Below are 15550 nucleotides of genomic sequence, written 5' to 3'. Positions count from 1 at the left end.
GTGCTTGAGGAGGGAGGAAAGGTTGACTGAATATCAGTCATTCCGAACTCTCTCTTACCCTCTTAAATTCCACTGTCTTAGTTAAGTCATCCTCACAATCACTGAAAATGAAGAGTTCCTGGATTTCTTTTTGTTTTTAGGTGGTTGAATTCTGCAATGAAAATAGCCACAATAAAGAAGCGCCCAATCTTCAGAACAAAATGTGCAGTCTCCGAAGCACCTGGGAGGTGATCAGGCGTTCCGCTGACTTCAGCGTCAACCAGCCCATGAGCGGGGATCAACTTCCACCCCCGCCCTCCTTCTCGATGCTGCAGATGGGGGCCAGATTGGTTTGCTTAGTTCTTGATGTTTCCGAGAGGATGTCAGAGGTCAGTTTGCTTGAGACATTTAAAACCAGAACGTTTCCACATTATCCCCACCTGCAGGGGAGAACGTGTGTCATGTGACTCGTCCCAATACTTGCTTCTCCTTCCCAAACCCACTCCTTCCCCACCCCAATGTTGGGCAACTGTACCACGTTGTCAACCTTCTGGATATCCCAGAAAATCACCTGGAGAGAGGGAGGGGGTCTAGCCCATGGCAGGACAGAGAAAGATCAAGCAACAGAGGAGGACAGTTCTACGGGATCATTCGGTTGTATTTACTGAGCGCTTACTGTGTGCACCTGGGACAGCACAATACAACAATAAACAGACACATTCCCTGCCCACAGTGAGCTTACAGTCTAGAGGTTCTCTGCTATTTGATCTTGTGACCTTCCCTACAGCTACACATCTCCGCTTTAGATCCCTTCTCTGCAGCTCCCAATATCCATGGTCTCTGTGCATCATCGTGATCATTTTCACTGCTATTTCCTGAGCCCTTACTACGTGCAGAACACTGAACTAAGCTCCTCAAGGAAATTGAGAAACGTCAGTCTCGGATCTGAGAATCACCTCTCCCAGTAGTTTAGAGGAGCAGCAGGCTTGGGAGTGAGAGGAAGTGGATTCTAATCGCAGCTCCCCCACTTGTCTGCTGTATGACCTTGGGCAAGCCACTTAACTTCTCTGTGCCTCAGTTACCTCATCTGTAAAATAGGGATTAAAACTGTGAGTCCCACGTGGGGCAATCTGATTACTCTGTATCTATCCCAGCGCTTAGAACAGTGCTTGGCACATAGTAAGCGCTTAACAAATACCATCATCATTATTATTATTATAGCAGTGTTGGCAGAAACGTTCCCTGCCCACAGCGAGCTTACCATCTAGAGGGGGGGACTGACATTAATACCAACAAATGATTTATGATGTATAATTTATAGTTACATAAATGCTCTGGGGTTGAAGATGGGCTGAATATCAAATGCTCAAGGTCACAGATCCTAGTACCTAAAGGAAATGGCATGAAGACAGAGCCAGGGGTGTGGTGTAGGCAGAGGGGGAGGGGAAGGAGGCTGAGTCAGGGTAGACCTCTTGGAAGATTGGTAGAGCTATGGATTTTACATTGTCATATTCATTCAATCGTATTTATTTAATGCTTACTATGTGCAGAGCAATACTGAACCCCTAGAAAACTGCCCTCTCTTCATCTGCTAATGCTTCCTTTGGAGGGCTCATATCCCTAATAATAATAATAATAATAATGTTGGTGTTTGTTAAGCGCTTACTACGTGCAGAGCACCGTTCTAAGCGCTGGGGTAGATACAGGGTCATCAGGTTGTCCCACGTGAGGCTCACAGTTAATCCCCTTTTTACAGATGAGGGAACTGAGGCCCAGAGAAGTGAAGTGACTTGCCCACAGTCACACAGCTGACAAGTGGCAGATCCTACCCCTGTTGCATCTATAATGTAAGAAGGTTAGCAGAGAAAGCGAAAATCACTTATAATTTAGAATGGGTTCTGAATGTTTGAAACACATGGGAGCGAACAATACAATAGAGTCGGCAGGCCCGATCCCTACCTGCAAGGAGTTTACCATCAATCAATCAATCAACTGTACTTATCGAGTACTTACCATGCATAGAACTGTATATTAAGTGCCAGGGAGAATACAACATAATAGAGTTGGTAGACAAGTCCACTGCCCACAGTGAGCTAGTGGCTGAAATCAAGACAATAAGTAGCCAAATAGGCATAAAATAGTCTTCCACCTCCTTATTCCTTACGGTGGGAACATTCGTTCTCAAACTGGAGCAAGATATTTCCCCATGATGTCATTTTGCACACTGCCCAGGAGTGATTGCCTTTGTTTAAAGCAGATTATTTCCAGACACCTAGTCATAATAATGAGTAAAACTGTAACTGTGATTTTTTTCATTCATTTCCCCTCTGGAATGCAGGCCGACAGGCTCCATCGATTGCGTCAAGCTGCTGAGCTCTACCTCCTGCAGATAGCTGAAAGTCTTTCCTACGTTGGAATTGTCAGCTTCAACAGCGAAGGGCGGGTCAGGGCCCAGTTAAGCCAAATAACCCATGATGGCGTGCGAAGACAACTCGCTTCACACCTTCCGACCACCGTGACAGCTGATAAAGTGGCCAGTGTCTGTGCGGGGTTAAAGACTGGCTTTGAGGTAAAATATGACCCCATGGGTTCGAATTCCGGCTCTGCCACTTGTCGGCTTGTGTGACTGTGGGCAAGTCACTTGGCTTGTCTGGGCCTCAATTACCTCATCTGTAAAATGGGGATTAAGACTGTGAGCCTCATATGGAACAACCTGATTACACTGTATACCCCAGCGCTTAGAACAGTGCTCTGCACACAGTAAGCGCTTAACAAATACCAGCATTATTATTATGATGAGTTCTCCTTTTTCATTCACCCTTTTTTAAAAGTATTCTTGTATCTGAAGACATTGAGCCTGCTGCCCTTACACAATCTGTGACAATATTTTCCAGTGCTTTCTGGTCCTGAGAGTTGATGCATATCTGTAAGTGTCCATCAGAATCATACATCCAGAATGCATATTCATTCGGTAGTATTTATTGAGCTCTTACTATGTGCAGAGCACTGTATTAAGCACTTGGAACGTACAAATCGGTAACAGATAGAGACAGTCCCTGCCCTTTGACGGGCTTACGGTCTAATCTACGGGTTTACAGTCTAATCGACTACATAGTAAGCGCTCAATAAATACTACTGAATGAATGAGCCCTCCCTCCGAGGGACTGGGTGTAGATGGAGAATAGGAGGGGACCCAGAACTGAATCCTGAGGGACCCCCACGGTCAGGGGGAGGGAAGCAATATGGAAAGTTCCTATTCTTATATTTTAACTTTGCTTGATGTTACATTCCCTTGGCTCCCTCCTTAGCAGTTGATATTGTGCTCTGTTGCCAGGTTATTAAAAAACTGAATGGAAACACACACGGTTCTGTAGTGATATTAGTGACCACTGGAGAAGACCAGGGTGAAGTCAGCTGTGTCCCCAGTCTGCTGGACAGTGGTTCAACGGTTCATTTGATTACTCTGGGTTCATCTGGATCTGCAGATCTTGAAGAAACAGCGACCCTGACAGGTAAATGTTTCCCATCAATTTTATCTTAAAGCCATTTCCAGCAGTGATGAAACAAGGAATAACATTTAAGAGTACCCAGACTTGGAAAACCTTAGGTTATCAATTTCAAGTTAACCCGGGAAGCAGCGCTAGAGTATGAACTCGTTATAGATAGGTAATAAATCTAATAACTCTGTTGTATGTACTCTCTCAGGTGCTTAGCACAGTGCTCTGCACATAGGAAGCACTCAATAAATGCCGTTGATTGACTTAAATAATACATAGAAAGAAATGGGTCTAAAATCCTTATCCATGGGATAGAATGACTAAATTATAGGGTTTCCCACCCAGTTTTTTTATTAGTTGCTTTTTTTTCATGCAACTCCTTTGGGGGAAAAAACCCAAGCACTGCTGTGGGTCATGTAAATTTACTTGCCGAATTGATTTCATTATATTTGGTCCCAGGGATGTTTTTAATAGATGTTTCAATTTCGTAAATCTAAAAAAGAAAATATCTTTTCACATGCCGAGTGCAAAAAAGGGGTTTTAATTTTCCAGTTGCTGTTTCTGGGGTTTGGTGTCATTTTACATAAAAATAACGTGGGCTGGTGGAATGAGCATGGGCTTGGGAGTCACAGGATCTGGGTTCTAATCCCAGCTCTGCGACAGGTCTGCCGTGTGACTTAACTATTTTGTGCCTCAGTTACCTCATTTGTAAAGAGGGAGCCCTAATGTGGGAGAGGGACTGTGTTCAACCTGATTAGTTGTATTTTCCCCAGTGCTTAGCACGGTACCTGACATATAGAAAATGCTTAACAAATACTTTATATATATAATAATAATAATGACATTTGTTAAGAGCTTACTACGTGCAAAGCACTGTTCTAAGCGCTGGGAGGATACAAGGTGATCAGGTTGTCTCACGTGGTGCTCACATCTTCATCCCCATTTTACAGATGAGGCACAGAGGAGTGAAGTGACTTGCCCAAAGTCACACAGCTGAGAGGTGGCGGAGCCAGGATTAGAACCCATGACCTCTGACTCCCAAGCCCAGGCTCTTTCCACGGAGCCACTCTGCTTCCCTAATATACACACACACACACACAGATATAGTTGTATATGGTTATATACACATACCCCATATATACCACATATATATGTGTGTTTATGTAGCAAATACTCTAAGTGTATATATATAGTATTTGTTTTATATACATATATATAACCATATGTAAAATTATATCTATTTATACCAGCCTGAATGGGAAAAAGGGGATTTACCCAAAGCATCTCACTGGAGGCTAAAGAGTTAGCTTTAATTTTCTCCCATGTGATTAGCAACGATGCCCGGCATACGTGAAGTGCCCAATAAATATAATTGATGACAGTTTAAAAGACAAACTAAGGCGTTGGGCTTTGTAACGTGTTACTGAGTTCCTTTATACTCAGCAACAATCAATCAATCATACTTATTGAGAACTTACTACGTGCAGAGCCTTGTACTAAGCACTCGGGAGGATACAGTCTAACAGAGTTGGTAGATGCCTCTAAAGGAGTTCCATGAGTGTGTGATAGTGAAGTGTGTGTGTGTCTGTGTATGTGTAGGTTGGAATGGAGTGGGTCCTCTGCACCGAGAGTTCTGGTTTCAGTGGCGATTGTAATTACTTGGTTTTCTAACCCCTAGCAAAGGACAACGAGAGTAAAATTTTCTAGTGAGCCACGCTCAAAGGTATCCTAATTCTTCAGTGTATCACTTTTCACCCTTGAGTCTTAACCTTTGCTTGCTTCGCGTGCTCAGCAACAAACAAGCCCTTTTCTGAGAATTCTGGAACTAACCGTCCACTTCTCTTTGGATCGAGGAATACTCCTCCGCCCCCTCCAATTCAACTTGTTTACAGGGATAAAACCTGTCCCTTAATAATAATAATAATGTTGGTATTTGTTAAGCACTTACTATATGCAGAGCACTGTTCTAAGCATTGGGATAGACACAGGGTAATCAGGTGGTCCCACGTGAGGCTCACAGTCTTAATCCCCATTTTACATATGAGGGAACTGAGGCACAGAGAAGTGAAGTGACTTGCCCACAGTCACACAGCTGACAAGTGGCAGAGCCGGGATTCGAACTCATAACCTCACCCGCGCTCTTTTCACTGAGCCACGCTGCTTTTCTTGAGCCACGCTGCTTCTCTAACAAGCGATAGAAAAGAGAAGTAGGCCTTATCCTTCTCTCCGCTTCCCTCCCCAAAACCAAGTTCTGAAGAAGCCACCAAATCATCTCTCTTGCCTCTGATGCGTGTGATGACCATCCAGGTTGGTCTCTAGAGCGAAAGCAAGATCCTGATTCTGTGAGCATTAGATCCTATAGTTCCAGGGAATCGGATATGACTAGGCTTACATGCATATCCATAATTTATTTATATTAGTGTGTTTTTATCATTTATTATGAATTGTATTTTCCAAGTGCTTAGTACAGTGCTCTGCACACAGCAAGTGTTCAATAAATGATTGATTGAATGAAAGAATGAATGTCTGTCTCCCCCTCTCGTTTGGGGAACATGTCTACCAACTCTGCTATGTTGTTATATTGCTCTCTTCTAAGTGTTCAGTTCAGTGCTCTACACATAGTAAGTGCTCAATAAATACGATTGATTGATTGATAAAACTCTGCTTTTCAATCCTGTCCTAATTTACCATCTCCCCTCCCTGGATGAATCCCCCAACAGAGATAAATCCTGGTAATCATCACATCTGGCTAACAGAGGACCTTCTTTGAATCCTAAATCAGAAACTCAGCCGCAACGGTTTCTGGTTTGCAGAAAATCAGGAAATCTGGCCAGTTGACACCCCCTATCAGGACTCACTCCTTCCTTTATTGGGAAATCCATTTAGAAAGGGAAGAATTCCCAGAGAAGAGCTCCTTCGACATGTAATCTGAACTTTGAGATACAGTAGGTGCTCCCCATACTGATTAAATTTTGGATGATTTCCTCTGCCGCTCACTAAGCATGACTCTTAGTGTTGGATCCAAACTCACTCGATATGATCCAGACTTTGACTACGGATAAAACCAACGTGCCACGAGGCGGCATCTAAAAATTTCCCCCAGCTGAGTGTGTCAAAGGTCTGCAAAGAGATGACTCCTGAAAAGTCTTGGTAATAGCGTCAGAGCAGGTCTACCCAAGCAAGAAACTCCACCTCTGACCAACAAATGAGGGCCTCTGTGAGATATTCTCAACCAGGAAGCCATAACTCCGTGGCCATAGTAGATAACAAAAAGGCTAATTTAACAAGGAGGACTCCAAGTTCAAAGAACTATTTGCAGCAGAGCGGAATATCTTTGATGACTTCAACATCCCGAAGCAGCATGGCCTAGTGAAAAGAGTGCTGTCCTGAGAGTCGGAGGACCTGGTTCAAATGCTAGCTCTATCAGTTACCTGCTGGATGATCTTGGGTAAATGACTTAACTGCTCTGTACCTCAGTTTCCTCATCTGTAAAATGGCAATTGACTGCCTGTTCTTCCTCCTATTTAGACTGGGAGCCACATGTGGGACAGACTCTCCGTTTGTTCTGTTAATTGTATCTATCCCAGCTTGTCATTTAGTGAGCGCTTAACAAATATCACAACAATAGTAAGGATCCTGACTAAAGAGATGTGAATTAAGGCCTTCTCTATGGAAAACTGAGCAATTTTGAAACCAGGTGACAAATAGAATTCGAAGCCTAAAGGATTTAAAGTGATTCAGAATCAAAATCCAATTAAGAATTGCTATGATTCTGAAGACCGTGTAGCGCCGTCATCACAGACCCTCATCACAGGCAAAGAAAAAAGATCTTAAAGGGAGATGGTAACCCTTCCAAACTAGTTCTAACACATCTCTGGCCATTGAAAATGACACAGATGAGGCCAGGTTGTTAACCTGTCAATATTTAATTAAATTACCACTGCAATTAGAACCATAAAACTAATACAGCTCCAAATCTGAAGACCTGACAGAGGAGCTAGAGTTCAAACAATGTGATGCTAAAGTGGAGATCAAAGTGCTTTCAACAGTTCAGGAGAGCAGCTTTTAATCATGTGATCAGTCAATCAATTACATTTTTTGATGATAATAATGATGGTATTTGTTAAGAGCTTACTATGTGCCAAACACGGTTCTTAGCACGGGGGTAAATGCACACATGGGGCTCAGAGTCATGAGCACTAATTAGGTGCAGAGCAGGGTACTAAATAATAATAATAATGATGGTATTTGTTGGTATTTGTATTTGTTGAGCGCTGACTACGTGTAGAGCACTGTTCTAAGCGCTGGGGTAGATACAGGGTAATCAAGTTGTCCCACATGAGGCTCACAGTTAATCCCCATTTTACAGATGAGGGCACTGAGGCACAGAGAAGTTAAGTGACTTGCCCAAGGTAACACAACAGACAAGTGGCAGAGCTGGGATTAGAACCCACGACCTCTGACTCCCAAGCCCGGACTCTTTCCACGAAGCCACACTGCTTCGCTAAACACTTGGGAGAGTAATATGTAAGAGAGCTGACGGACACATTCCCTTTCCACAAGGAGCACACTGTCTAGGTGGGGAGACAGACATTAAAATACATTAGGGTAAACCATTGAGGAGCAGATAAACAAATAGAGGAGCAGCGTGGCCCAGTGGAAAGAGCCCGGGCTTGGGAGTCAGAGGTCATAGGTTCTAAACCCGGCTCCGCTGCTTGTCAGCTGTGTGACTTTGGGCAAGTCGCTTCACTTCTCAGTGCCTCAGTTCCTCCATCTGTAAAATGGGGATGAAGACTGTGAGCCTCACGTGGGACAACCTGATAACCTTGTATCTACCCCAGTCCTCAGAACAGGGCTTTGCACATAGTAAACACTGTATTAAGAGCTTACAAAGTACAATTCAGCAATGAAGAGAGACAATCCCTGACCACAACAGGCTTACAGTCTAGAAGGGACAGTGGGCTTATATACTGCCAAAGTAATGTGGAAAATGGATTGTGGGTTATAAAGTGTCCACTAGAGTGTAAAATCCTTGTGGGCACGGATTGTGTCTATAAATGCTACTGCAGTGTAGTGTCCCAAAGGGTTTAGTGCAGTAGTTTACATATTAAGCACTCAGTAAATGTCCCTGATGGATTTGGAGTGCTCAGATTATCAGGACTTGCTACCCCTTTCAAATTCAGACCGTGAGCCATCCTAGATCATGAAGTATCCAATTTTAGGAAACCTTTAGAAATTAAAAGGACAAGCAGCATGGCTTAGTGGAAAGAGCATGGCCCTGGAAGTCAGAGGACCTGGATTCTAATCCCAGTTCTGCCACTTACCTGCAGTGGGACCTTGGAGAAAGCACTTAACTTAATAATGTTGGTATTTGTTAAGCGCTTACTATGTGCCGAGCACTGTTCTAAGCGCTGGGGTAAACACAGGGGAATCGGGTTGTCCCACGTGGGGCTCACAGTCTTCATCCCCATTTTACAGATGAGGGAACTGAGGCCCAGAGAAGTGAAGTGACTTGCCCACAGTCACACAGCTGACAAGTGGCAGAGCTGGGATTCGAACTCATGAGCCCTGACTCCAAAGCCCGTGCTCTTTCCACTGCGCCACGCTGCTTCTCATCTGCAAGATGGGGATTCAATACCTGTTCTCCCTCTTACTTAGCCCGTAAGCCCCATGTGGGAGCTGATTATGTTGTATTTACTCCGGTGCTTGGTATAGTGTTTGTCTAGAGAAGGAGACAGTTATTAAAATACGCTACATATAGTGGAGACGGATATGTATAACGTAAGGCAGGAACATGGCTGTAAACTCGAATTAGTGGGTGTAGTCAAAATAGAAGCCCACAGAATGACAGTTATAAAACACCCTGACAAACCCCAGGGGGAAAGTTATAAGCTCCAAGAAACCATTTGGGACAAACAAGGGATCAGTCGCGGGAATCAGATGTAAACTCCTTTAATAAACAAAGGTTGCCCCAAGGAAAACTTGGCAGTAACACCATTAACCTAAAAAAACGGAGTCCGCTTTCACAACCTTTGGATTCAAACAGAAAATATGCGTCCATAACAGTCGGTATACTAACATTGACATTAACTAATTCATTAAACCACTTTGGTGGTTTTAGCAAGAAAACTCTGTGGAACCACTACCGGTATGATTGCAGAGGGAGGCGGGGCGTTCTGGGAGAGATGTGTCCATGGTGTCGCTATGGGTCGGAGACGACTCGACAGCGTAAGACAAGATTTAGACTGTGATCCCCTATGTGGAACAGGGACTGTGCCTCTGATTTGAGTTGCTGTATCCCAGTGCTTAGTGTGGTGCTTGGCACACAGTACTTGACAAATCCCACAATTATACTTTCGGACAGTGCTCCAGTATCAACTAAAAATCATTTTATATTATAGGAGGTTTGAAGTTCTTCGCCTCAGACCGAGCAGACTCCAATAGCCTGATGGATGCATTCTGTAGAATTTCTTCTGGAAGTGGAGATGTGTCCAAGCAATCCCTTCAGGTCAGTATTTCAAATAAACATTTCTATCTTCTGATTTTTCCACGCCACTCTGTGCTGGAAATTTTATATTATGGTAATACATTGCTAAATAGAGGTCAGTAATGAAATGTTTCTTTGAGGAAACTAAAATAAGATTCTGAAGGCTTGGTTTCCAGGACCCTTCTTCCCATAGCAGGTAAAAGTAGAGTCTTGTTCTTGTCTCCTGTGGACATGAAAATGTCTTGTCTGGGTGCTGTCTTAGAAGACAAAGAACATGTTGAGCAGCATGGCCTAGTGGAAAGAGCTCGGGCCTGGGAATCAGGAAAACCGGGGTTCTGATCCCATCTCTCCCACATGTCTGCTGGGTGACCCTGGAATAAGTCACTTAACTTCTCTGTGACTCACTCACCTCATCTGTAAAATGGATATTTTAGACGGTGAGCCTCAGATTGGACTGTTTCCAATCTGATTAGCTTGCATCTACCTCAGTGCTTAGTAGAGTGCCTGGCGCAGAATATGCCCTTAACGAAATTGTACTTTCCAAGCACTTAGTACACTGCTCTGCACACAGTAAGCGCTCAATAAATACGATTGAATGAATGACTGAATGAAATACCATTTTTTAAAAAAAGGTCATTTCTTGGCTTTCTCTTTTCCAAGCTAAACAACTCAACAACTTCAATTTTTCCTTCTTTACCTTTTTTAATCCTTCCATCAAGCAATCAATCAGTCAATGCTATGGTGTGCAGAGCGCTATACTAAACATGTGGGAGAAGACAATACAAGATTTTTCATCATTTTAATAACTCTTCTATGAATTCTTTACAGCTTTTACAACTCTCTTAGAAAATAGGTCAACAGTGGAAACAATCAACCTACTCAACATAAATAACTATATATATGTATATATATATTATATATACATATTAATGATATTGGTTAAGTACTTACTATGTGCCAGGCACTTTACTAAGCTCTGAAATAGATACAAGATAATTAGGTTGGACACAGTCTCTGTCCGACATGAGGTTGAGAGTCTTAATCCTCATTTTACAGCTGTAGAAACTGAGGCACAGAGAAATTACATCACTTGCCCAAGCCAGTCCCTTCTAGGCTGTAAGCCCGGTGTGGGCAGGGATTGTACTTTCCAAGCACTTAGTACAGTGTTCTCCACAGAGTAAGCTCTCAATAAATACAATTGAATTGAATTGAATCAGTGGCGGAACGGGAATTAGAGCACAGGTTCTCTGATTCCCAGGCCGGTACTGTTTTCCATGAGGCCCGGTGTTTCCCTATAAGATATTTCATTCATTCATTCATTCATTCAATAGTATTTATTGAGTGACTGCTATGTGCCGAGCACTGCACTAAGTGCTTGGAATGTACAGATCGGCAACAGATAGACAATCCCTGCCCATTGATGGGCTTACAGTCTAATCGAGGGAGACAGACACAAACAATAGCAATAAATAGAATCAAGGGGATGTACATCTCATTAAAACAATAGCAATAAATAAAAATAATATTTGTATATTGGATATTACTGTTAATCCTATTATTGTATTGATTTTTTTATACAATTAACACCTGCATTGCTCTCATATCCAAATTTTTTTTTTTTTTTTTTTTTTTTTTTTTTTACAGTTTCCCAGTCTGTGTCATTTTTACATTTTTCTGTTCTTTCCCTATCTAGTATCTATATGGCTGGCTGATTTCGCCCTATTTTTAATGGACTATTCTTCCCGTTTATCAAAGCCATTTTGTGTTTTAGTCCTATCTTCCACGGGGTTAGCAATCCCAGTTGATTTCTAAGAGAGGAGAAAGAAAATAGGGCCTACTGCTAATGAGCAGTTGTCCACTGTGAGATTACATATAGGGACAGATGAGGAAAGGAGCCAGCTAAAGCATTTTTATCAGGTCACATGAGAAAATAGTGGATTATCGTCAAACAGTGAAAAAGACCATTGTTAGATTAGGCTGGCGTGTCTCTGACTGACCTGGCCATTTAATTTAATAAATTAAATTTTCATTTCATTTCATTTAATGCCAGGGCTCAGGTTAGGCTGGGATGTTAAGCTTTAACCTGATGATCCCTTCCCCATTCCCCCTACTCCCTCCCTCTGCTCTACCCCTTTCCCCTCTCCACAGCATTTGTGTATATTTGTGTAGATTATTTATTACTCTATTTTATTAAAGATGTGTATATATCTATGAATCTCTTTATCTATTTTGATGGTACTGATCCTGACTACTTGTTTTGTTTTGCTGTCTCCCCCTTTTAGACTGCGAGCCCATTGTTGGGTAGGGATTGTCTCTTATCTGTTGCCAAATTGTACATTCCAAGTGCTTAGTACAGTACTCTGCACACAGTAAGCACTCAATAAATACAATTGAATGAATGAATGCTGGGTCATAGGATTCGTTCATTCATATTTATTGAGCGATTACTATGTGCAGACCACTATACTAAGCACTTGGGAGGGTACGATATAACGATAAACTGCCTGAATCCCGAACCACAATGAGCTTACGCTTTAGGGGGGGACACAGACATAAATAAATTACAGATATGTACACAAGTGCTGTGGGGCTGGGATGGGAGATGAATAAAGGCAGCAAGTCGGCGACACAGAAGGGAGTGGGAGAAAAGGAAAGGAGGGCTTAGTCAGGAAAGTCCTATCGGAGGAGACGTGCCTTCAATAAGGCTTTGAAGCAGGCAGGGAGAGTAGTGGTTTGTCGATTTCGAGAAGGGAGGGCGTTCCAGGCCAGAGAGAAGATGTGGGCGAAGGGCCGGTGGAGAGATAAAAGTTCGAGGTACAGTGAGAAGGATAGCGAAGTTTGCGGGCTGGGTTACAGTAGGTTAGCGAGGCGAGGTTGGAGGGGGCAAGCCTGCCCAGCTCTGCTTCCATTTCTCCCAGACTCAGAGAGAGCAGTTCTTCACAGATGCCTCTGTGCTGCTCCACCCACATTTCAAAGTAGGTCTGGGAAAGCCCTTGGGACTCCTAGCTGGGAAAGTGCCTCAGTTCCAGGGCTTGGCTCAGGGCCTGAGATTTTGTCCTGCATAGGACTACTCATTCCCCACCTAACTCCGTTAAATAACACGGTAGATATTTTTATGTTCATCCATATGAGGCTATTAAACATTGACAAATAGCAAACCCAGGATGAACTGGGGAATTTTATACATTTTTAAATGTGGACCTCATGATAGCCCTTACTTTACTTCACTGCTCACATCATTAAACAAAAAATGTTCAGTCTATGTCTCCCCATTCCTCAGAACCTCCAGTGGTTGTCCATCCATTTTCCACAAGGGCACGTGACTTTGCACACAGTAACACAGTTCAACCCTAGGCTGGGGAGATGGGCCAGGGCCTCAGCTTCCAAGTGAACACCCGAGAAGTACCTAGCCGAGCTCCGTCCAAATGTCCAAAAGTAGAGGAAACTGGATTTAATAACTAAGAAATTTTTACTAGGAACCCCACTAACCATTTTAAGTCAACCCCTCAGTTTTCTGAAAACCAAAGAAGGAGTAGCACCGGCTTTTGCTTTTCAAGAAATCATTTAAAATCTATTTGGATAATTTAATGGATCTTCAACATGCATTTTCTGGTGTTAATTCTCGAGAATAAGGCATTAATTTGAAAACATTCCCAAGATACCGTTCTATAAAAGCTTCACTGTAATTAAATGAAATAGCTCTGGCACTTATCATGTATTCTATCTTTTTGATTTTACTAGCATAAATCGCTCTGTTAGTTGCTCTGGTGGTAAAGGGAGGGGATCGGAGTGTCTGTGAATTCAAAGTGGGATAACAACGTAATGCCTTTTTTCTTTAGCTCGAAAGCACTGGTGGAATCATTAAACCCTACCATCAGCTTGGGGGGACTGTGACAATTGACAGTGACGTGGGGAATAACACTGTCTTCGTAGTCACCTGGCAGTCCGGTGGACCACCTGAGATTGAAATACTCGATCCAAATGGAGAGAAATACTCCAGAGAGAATTTTGAAAACAGTTCAGCTTCTCAACTAGCTTATCTTCGGATTCCAGACGCTGCAGCGGTAAATATACTATAAAATATATATATTATAAGATATATATTATTTTATTCACCTGATTAGAACTTAATTATTGACACGCAACAAATGAGACAGGTTTATTTCTGTCCGGGGTTTATCTTTGGAATATAATGAATTGCAAAAAAGCAATCATAATGCGTCATCATTTTTATGTTCGGTTCTGTTTGACTCGGTGACTAGTCTTGAGGTATAAATTAAAATATACTACAAGTAGCTACATTTTTCAATACTGTAGGTTTTATGGGTCCTTATATCTCTCTGCAGCTCTGGACATTAAGTGAACCAAGGTTAAAATAAATTGTTCAAGTAAATGATCAATCTATCATATTTATTGAGCGCTTATCGTGTGCAAAACATTGTGCTAAACGCTTGGAAGAGTATACTACAACAGAAATAACTTAGGATCAGCGTGACCTAATGGAAAGGGCCCTTGGTTTGGGGATCAGAGGACCTAGGTCCTAATCCTGGCTCTACCGCTTGCCCGCTGTGTGACCTGAAGCAAGTCACTTAGCTTCTCTGTGCCTCAGTTACCGCCTCTTTAAAATGGGGATAAATTCCTTATTCTCCTTTCCTCGTGGACTGTGAGCCTCAGGTGAGGCAGCAATTGTGTCCAATTCTGCTTATCTTCTATCTACTCCAGCATTTAGTATAATGCTTGACATGTATGCACCACAGACGAATACCACAGTTATTAAAGTAGAATCATATAATGATGATGAAATAGTAGTAGTCACAGTATTTATTAAATGCTTACTGCGTGCAGTAATTTTGGTATTTATTAAGAACCTACTTTCGGCTAAGCCCCGTACTAAGCACCGGGTTGATACAAGATATTCAGTTTGGACCTTGTCCTCGTTCCTCACAGTGCTCACGGTCTAACTAGGAGGAAGAACTGGTATCGAATCCCCATTTTTCAGATGAGGAAACCAAGGCACAGAGAAGTGAAGTGATCTGCCCAAGGTCGATCAGCAGCCAAGTGGTGGAAGCAGGGTCACCTTTGCTGTAGCAATGTGCTTGTCCCTACAGGGCTGAATAGCCAAGGGGCCACAGACACTTTGAGCACTCCAGCCCAGGTGTCACAGGAGCACACCTTCAGGATAACCTTCAGAAGGTCAGGCAGAGTCCCTGTCCCACAGTTTAAGTAGCCGTGGAGAACAGTTGCTGAATCCCCATTTTACAGTGAGGAACAGAGAAGTTAAATGACTCGTCCAGGGTCACGCAGCAGGCAACTGGCAGTGCTGAGATTAGAACCCAGGTCCTCAGACGCCCAGGCCCATGCTACCTCCTTGATGAGACCGAGATGGCCACGGGGGATGACCCCTAGAGCCACACTCCAACAGACAATGTCAGAAGTGACTCTATCCCTCATGAGAGTTCATCCATTTCACTCAGGCCCCTGGTTCCCCACTGATCCATCTCCCCGCCCCCCAGTATCCAGGACAGCGTTGCTCACCTAGGCCTCGCTCGTTCCCCTATCCAGTCCACGCCTCTGCCAGAGCTTTTTG

At 43.1% G+C, this 15550-nt stretch overlaps 1 protein-coding gene across 1 annotated transcript in view; it reads left to right on the top strand.

Moving 5' to 3' along the window:
- The window catches only part of CLCA2 (chloride channel accessory 2), a 56138-nt gene that overhangs the window by 18521 nt on the left and 22067 nt on the right, over positions 1 to 15550 (top strand). The window contains exons 6-10 of the mRNA XM_029063778.1: positions 141 to 368; positions 2318 to 2548; positions 3314 to 3491; positions 9878 to 9984; positions 13803 to 14027. Of these exons, the coding sequence (XP_028919611.1) occupies positions 141 to 368; positions 2318 to 2548; positions 3314 to 3491; positions 9878 to 9984; positions 13803 to 14027 (969 nt within the window). The remainder of the gene's footprint in view (positions 1 to 140; positions 369 to 2317; positions 2549 to 3313; positions 3492 to 9877; positions 9985 to 13802; positions 14028 to 15550) is intronic.

The sequence above is a fragment of the Ornithorhynchus anatinus genome, chromosome 4 (assembly GCF_004115215.2).
Source record: "Ornithorhynchus anatinus isolate Pmale09 chromosome 4, mOrnAna1.pri.v4, whole genome shotgun sequence".
NCBI lineage: Eukaryota > Metazoa > Chordata > Mammalia > Monotremata > Ornithorhynchidae > Ornithorhynchus > Ornithorhynchus anatinus.
The sequence above is the reverse complement of the archived record's forward strand: the minus strand, read 5'-3'. Positions and strand labels throughout refer to the sequence as shown.